Source organism: Gopherus evgoodei, chromosome 1 (genome assembly GCF_007399415.2).
Source record: "Gopherus evgoodei ecotype Sinaloan lineage chromosome 1, rGopEvg1_v1.p, whole genome shotgun sequence".
Classification (NCBI taxonomy): domain Eukaryota; kingdom Metazoa; phylum Chordata; order Testudines; family Testudinidae; genus Gopherus; species Gopherus evgoodei.
Window position 1 is genome coordinate 300,848,282 of NC_044322.1, and position 12,684 is coordinate 300,860,965.

At 41.8% G+C, this 12,684-nt stretch overlaps 1 protein-coding gene across 1 annotated transcript; it reads left to right on the plus strand.

The window, feature by feature from the left end:
- The first annotated feature begins 502 nt into the window (after positions 1-502).
- On the plus strand, positions 503-7,282 carry IL26 (interleukin 26). Its single transcript, XM_030549498.1, has 5 exons — positions 503-673; positions 1,132-1,188; positions 2,198-2,329; positions 7,045-7,110; positions 7,196-7,282. Exons 1-5 carry the CDS (start codon positions 503-505, stop codon positions 7,280-7,282), a joined length of 513 nt encoding a protein of 170 aa, XP_030405358.1.
- The last annotated feature ends 5,402 nt before the right edge of the window (positions 7,283-12,684 follow it).

Genomic DNA, 12,684 nt, shown 5'->3' on the forward strand with positions numbered 1-12,684 from the left:
ATAACCGGCTTTCTAATGCTTTCAGAATAGTTTAAAACTACGGCACATGTTTTGGAAAAAGCTACCATCATGCTTTGCCGAAATCCTTTACATTTGAGAAAATATTCAGAAACCCACTAGCTTTTGTCACAAAACCAAGCTAACCAATTTAACCATTTTCTCTTCAGTAGGCCACAGAAGAAAAAGAAAGAAGCCTTTCAAAGTGAGCGCGAAGCTCTTCTTTCTTGGAAACCTAGCTCTTATTGCCAGTAAATATGGAGATGTCTTTTACAAACGTCACAGATGGTGTGGTCAAACTAGCTGAAAGTGGAGCAAGATGTATAAAAATAGAGAAACAAAAGTGATCTATCAACACATCAGCAATAAATTATCTATATGAACATCTCATCAGAGAAGCTGCTTTGAGGGTTAACAGAATTAGGTTAACCTTTGTCATCTAACTAGTCTTGCTATATTCCACAGGCTGCTGTGACTATACCAGAGGCAGGAAGGAGTGGGGAGAATGATCCTGTATTCTCTTTTCAGGTCTGGTCTTCTTTTAGTTCTACTGTGTCTTTTCATTGCTGAAGGCAAAAAGGCATCCTCAGGCAAGAACAGCTGTCGAAAAGGAATGATCTCCAAAGTGACAGAGAACCTATACGTCAAGGCAACTACTTTAAAAGCATCTATTCCAGTAAGTTAATCCCATTGGTTGGAAAGATTGTATGTTCATTTTTACTTATTTACAGATGTTTCTGTGGCATCAGAGTATCTGAGCACTTGGAAATTTTAATAAATTAATCCTCACTACACTGCTGTGAGATCAGACAGTATTGTTAGCCCAGTTTTAAAGATGGGTAAAACGAGGGGGCATAGACAGGTTAAGTGACTTTCCTAAGGTTATGGAGGAAGTGTGTGGCAGAGCTGGGAACAGAACTCAGATCTCCTGACTTCTAGTCCTCTGTATTAATAATTATTATTATTTATTTGCATTACCATAGAACCTAGGAGCCCCAGCCATGGCCCAGGACCCCATTGTGTTAGGTGCTATAGAAACACAGAACAAAAAGTCCATCTTTCCTCCTTATGGTCTGGAGGAGAAGGTTAGATGTATATTAATCTGAATTAATATTAATTCATTATTCTTTATAGAAAGATCTCATCAAGAACAGAAGATTGTTTAAAAAGACAACCAAAAAGTTGTTTCTGGTAAGATCTGGATTCTTTGTTTTCCACTTCTTTACTTTGAGCATATTTAATTCTGAATGAGGGCGGAGCGGCTGATCAAAAGGGATGGTTTCTGATGGAGAATTTGGTGATTTGTGTTTAATTCCAAGAGACAATATTAGACTGAAAACTATAAATTGAAAAACTCCCTGCTGAGGGTATGAGTAACATGTTGGCCTATTAACACTGAAAAAGATTCTCTTACAGGCCACAGAGCACTGGGATGTAGGGGGATGGAATGGGAAAGGGAAGGGCTGAGTGACTGTAGTGCCAGGTTGGAGCAGTTGGAGGCACTTTGTCCCTGTATAAGGTAGAGGCTGGCATAGTATCTAGGAGGATAATTAGGACGACAGTAGTGGTGTTTGGACTGGGGGGAAAAACATGCTCAAAAAGGCACTTGCTACACCAGTGAAAACAGTCTAGCAGGTGCTCTTCCCCAGTTGTACTTTCCAAGGGTAGCTAGTTCACCAAGACCACAGTTATGCCCCCAACTTGCCCCCATATGACCTATTAGGGGTGTGTATTATGGCAGGAAGGCTAGTGACCTCATATAGCACTCAGGAATCCCAAACAGCTGCGTTGAATCCTCCCCACCCCCCGCATATTGCGTGGAAAGAGGAGAATTGGACTCCTGCCTCCCAGAGAATCCACATAAGAACACCTATAATTGGCCCAAATAATGTAATACAGGGTTCACTATATTTGCTCCATGTCTATGTTTTGCATTTTAGGACAGAAAATAATAGATTCATTAATTGTACTTTTGTTAATGATCAGTCTCTGGTGTATTTTGCTTTTGGGTTAGCACAATATTGCACTGTCTTGGTTGCAACCTCAAATGGTTGTCCACTGAGATGATAAAGAAATTGACAAAAGGATTCCTATTGCCTGTGTGTTTTATAAATGCTGAATTTGATCAAACTTAAATTTTAGGCCAAATTTGATGTGACAATTTCACACTAAATAAATGTCTGACTTATTTTGTTTTCAGAAAAATTGCAGCGTTCGAGATCAGCTTCTCTCATTCTACATGAAAAATGTTTTTGGAGGCCTTAGTATTGGAAGTGACAAGGTGTACATAGTTAGTGCCTTTCAGACCCTGCAGGAGAACCTAAGCAACTGTGTGAGTATCTTCTTTGAAGCTAAATGAGCCAGGCTAACCCAAGTACTAGAAAAGAGCTGGATCATCCCTTTAGCAGGTGGGGTGATTCAGATCCTTGGGTGAGCACTGGGAGCTTTCTGTGGAGCTCAGAGCATTCCTGGGGCTTGCCAGTTGTGCCGGGGGAAAATTTTACTACACCCATTTAGCATATGCCTAAAGCTAGCCCTGCTCAGTCTCCACCTACTGCTTCCAGGGTGCAGCTACAACATGAGTACTGAGGCTGCAGTTGGACAGGGGGGGTACTCTGAACTCTAGCCAATGCCCCAGCACAGCAGGCCACAATCTCCTGGAGATTAGATGGAGGTTGTCTTGTGCCGACACAGAAAACACTCTGTGTGAGGGAAGCCTGAAGACAGGGTGTTTTCCCCTCACAGAAGACTCCTATCTCCACTGACCTCCACAATAACTAGAGGTGCTCACACAGCATAATGCCTGCTATGTGTTCCTACTTCAGCAAAGTACCTTTAATGAGTGCCTAATTCTTACTCACACTTCTTTAATGCAGCAAAAAAATATATATTTCCATTTGAAACAGCTGCTCGTGTTTCATGAAAAATAAGACAAGGATCCCAAAGTATTTTGAGACTGTATCATGAAACTTCTGTTATTTACTTTCCTGAGTTTTATTTGTACGAAAACAGGACTTGGTCCTTAGAAATTCATCTCCTCCACCTGCATTTTTCTCATTTGAAATCACAATCCCTTGCCATGTCATAATCTCTTCCAGGATTGCCAGTCACAGTGTCACAAATAGAGGATTCTGATTATAAGTGACCATAGGCGCTGGAACTAGGTGTGCAGTGGGTGCCGCAGCACCCCCAGGCTTGATGTGGTTTCCACCATATCCAGGGTTTACAGTTTGGTTCAATGGTTTTCAGCCCCCACCCCCACCCCACTGTACAAATTGTTCCAGCACCCCTTGAAATGACTAGCTGTTTATATACAGATAAGGAATGAAAGAGGGGAGAAATGTATGGCACAAGTTATAGAATCAAAATGTATCTAATTATATCTATTAATAAATGTATAAGAAGTAGATGTTAGTTTGATATAAATATTTGCAGTACAAAATAATCAGGTATAGAGAAGCCCTTGCAGCATTACAGCTCAACTAAACACATTCTACATGTTTGTACCACATGAAAACATTAAAATATCAATGGGAGAAACCCCACCAGTACTCAGACTCTATAGTTAAGGACATCCCAGGTTTTTGTATGTTATAGCTTTTAAAAAATATATATATATATACTACATTCATACATACATGCATGAACACCCATTATGTAGTGTGCCCTAATTTGATGTCTTTCACATGTGCAGATTGCCATATTGTATTTAAAATGTAAAGAAATTCCACTGTTTATTCTGAAAATCAATTATACCATTAAAGGCACCAACACATTCCAAGAAACTCAAACTACCAGCAATGGCTGAATTATGAATATCAATTACTACTAAATAATTGCACTTTTTGCAACCTGTAGTTCACTCTAACCTACAAATAACTTGGATCCTGTACTGTATAACTATGTAGACAAGATACACTGGGTTTTGTGTTGTAATGCTCATTTAGAGCCAGTGCTTACTAGATAAAAATCTAAATATGTTAGAGTGTATATTTCTGGAAATTGAAAGGAATTGTACTGAAAAAATATTAATAGAAGGGAGAAGTCCCCCTCTCTTTTTCTAGAAAAAAAAACAGGTATTTGAGAAAAGATTTAACATTAGCTTTCAGAATTTACTATAGGGCAAGATTTCTCATTTTTGTCATTTCAATAGCACTTTAAAAAATAAATGCTACACTGATTTTAAATCAATGATACAAAACCATATACAAGAATAACATAAAATGTGGACAAAGAATAAAACCAATGAATGCTTTACACAAAGTCCTGGATTGCTATAGTGCTTCATCCCCAAATAGCTTAGCAATCTCAGGATCCTCTTATTCGCACATCTGTTTCCTCCTTTAGATAGCATATAAATCATAAAAAGGAAGAATGTCTTATGTATGAGATGCTCATAAGAAGGCATTTCTTCCATGTCAACATACTGGTCACGGAGGAGTGGCACACAACGATGGTACCACCTTCTGGGAATCAAGTTCTTTGGACAACAAAGGCAATAGTAATTCATTATCAAACAAGCATCTTGTATAGTCCCATGTACTCCAGAAGAGTCATATAGCTAAGATAGTTCTGACTCAGTCAGTAACATATGATTCCATACTATATATAAAAGCTTATATTTTTGACCAAACATTTCTGATATAAAGGCATTGCCAAATAATGTGTAAATATCGTTGTTTCTTACCCCATCAGCTCAAGTTATTGTCCAGTAGGCTATGGGAAATTTTTTCACAAGCCTCTATGTGATTTAAGAGACCAAATCTCACTTTCAAAAGTGACTTAGGTACTGAGGACCCTCATTCCCATTTATTTCAATGAGACATGTTCTCTGGTGCCTAAATCTCTTTTGGAAATGGATTTAGGCTCCTATGTCACTTAAAGCTTTTGAAAATTTTACCCTACATTTGAGCAGTGATCCCAAGTCCAACAAATTCATTGCATGATTTGAATGGTTGCAATTTAATTTCGGACTCACTAGCAGATCTTACACCACAGCCCAAACATAATCCACCTAAACATACAGAGAGCTCACTTTTCCATTAGGTGGAAAGAACAGTGTGTATAATACATATGAACACTTGGGGCAGAATTATTCTCTAGAAATTATTTTGGGGCAGTTCTATGGTAATTCACAGAAGGTCACATTAGATGATCACAATGGTCCCTTCTGGCCTTGGAATCTATGGCTCTATGAACAGTCATTTAAATAAATAAACTCAGTGTCGTCTCTTTTGGATGCATTAGTTCTGTGGCATACTGTATCACTGTTTACAAGTATAAAGAATCATGACTAATTTGCCTAAAAAAAGCCTAAAAAGAAATGTTTAAATATTTTGTATAGAAAAGTTATAGCTTATCCATTAAAGTAGCTTTTGTTTACATTTTCACTTTCCAAGGCACCTCTGATAAAGGTTAAATGCAATCTAGACCTCAGTAGTTTTTTGCTTGATTTGTTCATAAGACATATCAGATCTTGACTTCCTCTTTTGCAGGAGAACTCCTAGAAGGGATGAGAATTAGTGGGACTATGACATCATAAAAGATTTAAACCTGAGTTGAGAGCAGTAGGGATCTTAAGTCAGAGTGTCTCCATTTTTAAAATAATTTTCAAATCACTTGGAAAACTTCTTTTAAAATGAACATTGCTAGTAAAAGACACTGTCAATGGCTTCACGCTCCTGACTTTGGCGGCTCTGTGATTTGTGTGTGGGGGAGTCTTTTTTGTGTGTGTGTGCTCTTTGGGAGAGTGAGTCTCCTTTAAGTTTCTCTTCTAGTCTGTTACACAAATTCCAAACCTGGACTCCCTACTTCGCTATCAAGTTAATCCGTTCACATTCTTATTATTTGTATTGTGGTAGCACTCGGAGGTGCCAGTGAGGTTTGGAGTTCCATTGTGCCAGCTGATGTGCAGACACAGCATAAACGACACTCCCTGACCCTAAATGCCAATTCAGTCAAAGAATCACAGCCAATTCAACAGGGATGGCTCAGTGATCTAAGCATCACACAGGCTCCCTGGAACCATAGGTTCAGGCACCAGCTGCTCAGCTCTTCATCCTTCTAAATAAAGCTCCTGATTTTGCCCTCCTTATGATGAGCAGGACCTTACTCCTGGAGCAGGCTCATTCACTATTTAACTCCAGCAGATGAGTCGTTTTGACAGTTTTTCCTGAAGAGTCAAAGGTAGGAAGTCTTTATGTTTGCTTTTTTTCTCTAATGTTGCTGCCAGCGCTCTAGGGCCCCATCTGCTGACTGATGCCATGAAGGTCACTGCAGAAGGGACCGTAAGCTGCAGAAGGGAAGAAAAAAACATTCAGAATGATAAAAGCAATGTGCTGGACCAGTATCTTACTGAATCCCAATCTTTAGTTTTTACAGTATGGGTTAGACTAAATAAACTCTTTCCCTCCACACCCAGATTCATTTTGATCCTTCAGTGATTACATAGATCTATTTTTCAGATATCCGCATGTGGCTGATTGGACACCACTACTTGACACTTACATCTATGGCTTCCTTGCAAGATTTAGTTACAGGAGAAAATGGTTGTCAGGTTTTATTCCGACAAAACTCCCAATGACTTCAATGGGAATTGAAATTTTGCACTTAAAGATTGCAGAATTGGGCCGTTAATTAGCACTAAAAATGGGAAGAACAATCATTAAAAATTCCACACGGAAATGTAAATTAACTTTGTAAGTAGCTTTAAACCCATTTTAAGTAACCATGTAAGGGAACAGAATTGCACTCACTATTTTGCATAGGGCTCTTAAAAGAAGGAGGTTCCCAATGTGAGTGGTCCCTTGTACAAGTTTCACTGTTTTATGTTTTACAGCTTTCCCGAGTGTGCTCACATATCTTCCAAAAGCTTATATAAACTCACCCATTTACAACAGCAAGTATGGCCTAAACATTGCCACCTTTACATATCTGTATCAGGAGCCCCGAGAAGGCCATATGACGGGCTCTGTTCTTACTTATTGTCAGTTGCTTACACTAGACTCCACATTTCAAGTTCTTCTGATTTTCTTCTTGTCCCTTCAGCTACCGTGTGCTCCAACCACTAGAGTAACTACAGCTGTCAAAAAAATTAAGAAAACGTTTGATAAGGTAAAGCCCTGGTAGTTGATTTCAAAGTTGCACTGTTTGAAAACATGGCTGACTTCTGCTTCTAACATCTTTCTCTTACTGACAGCTTGGAGAAAAGGGCATCTACAAAGCCATCAGTGAACTTGATATTCTCCTTCACTGGATTCAGACTTACATAGAAACCATCAAATAAAAGTCAAGGAAAAGGACACAAGGAAAATGCCACCATCCTGTGCTCGCTAATCAAAACAAAAAAGCACTGCAAGTCATCAGAAAGAGGATTATGCAATCAGCCTGTCAGTAACTGTATCTCACTGAAAAAGTGGCTTTGGTCCATAATGTCATCAAGGCTGGGGTTTCCAAGAGCGCTCAGAGTTGGTCTAACTGTTCCCATTGAAGTCAATGGTGGGAGAAAATTCAGGCCTACCTGGAGCACTTTTGAAAGTTCCACCCAAAGACCATACATTCCAGTAGCAATGCCAGCAAATTAGTACAGTACCACTGGCAGCTGACACAGCCCTTGCTAGTACTTCACTCATTGCTTTGTACTTCAGGATAAAGCGCTATATCTAGTGATTTTAGTTTCAGCACAAGTGGTTCTAATTACCTCACTGGCAACTGTCTTTAAGACTTACTTTTGTGCTTTGTTACAGTGTAGACACTGCTGGTGTGTAATGTTATATATGTAAATGAGACACGTTAAGTGTTTGTCATTACTGTTAATTTAAGGTACTTCATGATGTCTAATAAACATATACCATTGTTAATGACAAAATATCTACCTATTCCTCATGCGTGTTCTTTGAGATGCTGCTAACTATCCCTGAAATGATGCAATGCAGAAAGCATATCATAGCATGGAATGCAGAGATGATAAATAAATTAATACAATCACTGATCTGGGAGATTGGGTTTGCAAGGTAAATTTAGCCTAAGTGTAAGTATAATTAAAATGAGGCTAAGGATTTACAATGAATCTTTCATATTCTGTATAATTAAGAAAGAGCTCTAGTCTGAAATAGAACTGACTATTCATACACCTCTACCTAGATATAATGCTGTCCTCAGGAGCCAAAAAATCTTATCACGTTATAGGTGAAACCATGTTATATCGGACTTGCTTTGATGCACTGGAGTGCGCAGCCCCTCCTGCTCCCAGAGCATTGCTTTACTGCTTTATATCCGAATTTGTGTTATATAGGGGGGCGTTATGTTGAGGTAGAGATGTATTTTAAAAAATTCCCACTGGAGACTAATCAGGAATTCAAAATTATTTTAATCCATAGTATAAAGTATATATGTTAGTGTTTGCAAATACATGGTGGTATAGGTTTGCAGCACCAAGCTGCACAGTAACTAATGTTCATACATCACTTTTACTGACCCAGTGACACATAGGGCCACAACTTGCCTTGTGCAGTAACACTCCATAACCCAAGGGTGTGTTTTTTTCTCTTAGGGCAAAGGTCCCCAAACTGTGGGGTGCTCCCCCCAGGGGGTCACAGAGGAATATGCAGGGATGGGGCATAGCCAAGCCCACAGGAGTGTGGGGTGCAAGGAGGGAGCGCCACCCAGCTCCGCTCCAGGTCCCAGCTCCGGCTGCTGGTCCTGTGCCCAGGGCTCCGTTCCCGGCCCAGTGCCTGGGGTCCCGGCTGCCAGCCTTGGCTCTACTCCTAGCTCTACCCTTAGGGCTGCCCGGGGGGGGGGAAGTGGGGCAATTTGCCCCAGGCCTCCACAAGAATATAGTATTCTATAGTATTGCAACTTTTTTTATGGAAGGAGCCCCCGAAATTGCTTTGCCCCAGGCCCCCTGAATCCTCTGAGTGGCCCTGCCCACTCTTGCCCCCAGCTGTAACTCCAGCCCAACCCCCCTTATCCCTGTCCACATCCCCCTGTCCCAGAGCTCCTGGCTCTGGCTCAGGTGGGGGTAGGGTTTAAGCCTTAGGGCATTGTGCACTGGAGCCCCAGGGAATCTCATTGCAGGTGCTTCAGTGGCTGTGGAGCCTGGCCAGAGCAGGCTCTGCAGGGGAGGTTGTCCCCTGTCGGAGGAGTGGCGCCACACATGGCTGCTGGCCAGAGGAGGGTCTGCAGGGGAGGGAGTCCCCTGAAGGAAGAGTGGTGCTGCACATGGCTGCTGCCTTGGGAACAAAGCCCAGGGGACGGAGCAGCCCTGCGCTCCCTGGGACAGTACTGGGGCCAAGTTTGGTGGTGGGGTGGGGTGGGGTGAGATGGGGTGAAGATGGTGCTAAACCCCTGCCCGGAGGGCTGCTGCAGAACCTGTGAGTTAGGGCGAGAACAGGCTGGAAATCACTTCCCTCCCCCGACCCACTCCAGTGATGTTTAGAACCAAAGTTGTCTTAGTTTTTTGTTCATACCTTAAATTTTAACTCTTTGGCCTCCCCACTTCTACAAAGGCACTTGCATGCTACCCCTTATTGAGGCTGGAGCAGGGGGTTCCAATTCACCCTTTAGTGAAGACCATTCAGATGTGGTCCATACTGCCTCCCACACAAAACCTTCTTTGTCTTTCACAGTCAGGATTGGTCAGGGACCCACTGCATGGCTGGCTCTACTCTGCCTCCTCAAACTGCGCTGCTATATATTATAAAAGCAGGATTTTGCTCATCGTATACACAGTATCAACAAAATATCTATGTACCGTGACATGCAAAGACAACCAATATGCAGTGGCAATTTGCAAAGCTCTCTAATTTCCTTTAGCATCAATTACTTCATTTTAAAAATGAATACCATCATTTTGATAGATTTCTGGAAACCTGTCAGAAATCATAGCAGCATTTACGGATGACAACCTATTATTTTCAATCCATGGGTTAATTATAATGATTGATCACAGACTCTGTCACTCACACAGGAGAACAGAAAACAATCTCTTTATATTTACATATAACATGAAGAACGGTGAGATGAAGAAAGGAGCCTTTCAACACACGCAATGAACTGTCATAACATCAGCTCGCCATCTTTGCATTCTGGCAATTAACTTTCAGCAGCAGTATTTACCACAGACTGAAATAGGGGATTTTTTTCCCTGTTAAATTACAAGGACTGCTGTTCTTGGACAAATAGCATTGATTGAATAGTGTGTTTTGACAGAAATAGAATAAATTTCAGAGACAGAATGTATTTCATTGTTCAGCTAGACTGAGTGCAGCAATACCGGCTCAGATTCTTTGCTGGTATAAACTGAAGCAGCTCTGTTGACTTCAGTGGAACTATGTTAATTTGCACTATCAGGGAATTTGGTACACAGTGTTTGAAGAACTGAACTAGACGTGTCAGCACAAATACCACTGTTGTGTTAGTCTTGTAGCTATATACAGTGACATTTGTACTTACTAGACTTGCACTTATCAGTCCCCCACATCATCCAGAATAATACATTATATACATATTCCATATATTTGGTGAAAATAAGAGAATCTGGAGAGGTCTAAGCAGAGGAAAAATTGCAGCAGTTTCATGACCATGGACAATTTGCAGGTAAATATCTATATTTTTAAAGTTAGGAAATCAGATGCATTCACATGAGAAAATAACAGCTTTGAAAAAAAACCTTTGGTATCTCTTATGTGATTGATCAATGGATGACTGACAGCCTCCCAATGTTCAGTCTTTACTTTTCAATCCACATCAACCTTTTCACTTCATTCTTTCCTTACACTGCTGGAGAAAGCTAATGATTTTAAGTACCCAATGACAAAATGCATTATCTAGGTTAAAAGGACAGGAGAAAAAAGGAGGCGCTAGATGCTGGATGTTGAAGAGTAGAAGACTGATGTTACTAGAGTCTGAGAGTTTAAATTGTCACATAATATCTGTTAAAAACCTGATAAAATGAGCTGTCTGATTTAGCTGGAAGCACTTCAGTTTAGCGTGGCTTAGAAATACCTAAAAATCATTCCTGATAAAATCAACAGAGAATATATCACCTACCAAAAGTAACATCAGTTTACAATATTTTGGCACCACAAAGCCAAAAGTTCTTACTCAGAGAGGATAGTAAATATACCAAATGTTAGACTTACACATACCTTCTTATTCCACTAAGGGGCAACCTTGTAATAGTATTGTTCATTGTGATAGTAACTTTTGCAGGCACCTGGTAAACCTGAGCATATTTACAGCGACCACAGCACTATATTAAGCAAGAAACACCTGGCCCAATAACATCCCTATCAGAGTGCTCTGTGGAAATTCTGACCTGCTGCCATCTGGGCAAGGCCGGCTCCAGCTTTTTTGCCACCCCAAGCGGCGAAAAAAAAAAGAAAAGAGAAAAAGACAAAAAGACAAACCCGATTGAACTGCTGCCAACGTGCCACTGAAGAGGAACAGAAGGAGAGAAGGACCTGCTGTCGAATTGCTGCCTCAGACCCAGACATGCCACCGCAGCAACAGACGGGTTGCCGCCCCTTTCTATTGGCTGCCCCCGGCACCTGCTTCCTTCGCTGGTGCCTGGAGCTGGCCCTGCATCTGGGTGTTATAGGATGGGAGAAGCCATGTCAGGGCAGGATTGGGCCCCTTGTATATTTTTCTAAATCTTTCAATTGGATATTGACACTAAGCAATTGTGTGACCGTATCTGCTGAGGATTAGGAACGGTGTAACTGCTAAAGAAGGCATTTGCTTGCTCACTTGTGAAAACTCATGACAATAGGTTGCAAGGCACCTCACTCAATGCCACTTGGCTGTGTGGTGGTGGGGTCTCTGTTTTTCCTGTTGAAGCTGTTCCATTCTGTACATGTAATTCAATAGTCATGGGAGCAGAGGGGCTGGAATTTGGGTCTCCCACCTCCCAGGTAGGGGTCCTAACCACTTAGGCACCTAACTCGGAGAGAGCTCAGCTGAGAATCCCAAGAAGAGACTCTCTGGGCCAAACCTCAGTGCCTAAATCCTATTGAGAGGTGGGGCTTAGGTACCTTAGGTATTCTTAGGTACCTATCTCCCCCCATAATTGTATAGGGAGTCTAGGTGTCTAACTGGGGGCTGTGGATGCCACTGGGTGGCAAGACACCTAAAAGTTGGGAGTAGGAACATTGAGCATTGCAATTCCTATGTCTGGAGCGGCAGAAGCGCCCTAAAGGTGGGTGGCTACAGGGGCCTGAACCATGGTCCTTCTCCCCAGTGCCGTCCCCTGAGACCCCATCCCTACACCGCCCCTTTTCCCTCAGGCCTCACATTTGCACTGCCCATTCCCCCCAAGACCCCACCCTTTCTCCCTGAGCCCCTGCCTTCACACCACCCCTTCCCACAAGACCCTGCCCCTGAACCACCTCTTCCCCTGAGGCCCCGCCCTTGCTCACTCCTCTCCACCCCTCCTTCCATTGTTTGCCCTTAAAGCCAGTAAAAAGTGAGAGGGCCATGGCCCCCTGGCTCCCTTGTTCTGGCGCCCCAGCCTAAGTCCCTTTGTGGATCTAGCCCAAAGTTACTTAGCAGTTTTCACATCTTCAACAACAATTTACTCTGTGCAGCCAAAACAGCATGGCTAATGTAGGCAGGCTGTGCCATTACTATTTAGATTGGCGCTTTCCCACTAATTTTGTTCTCTAGTGTAAATGCAGCCCTAGATGCAAA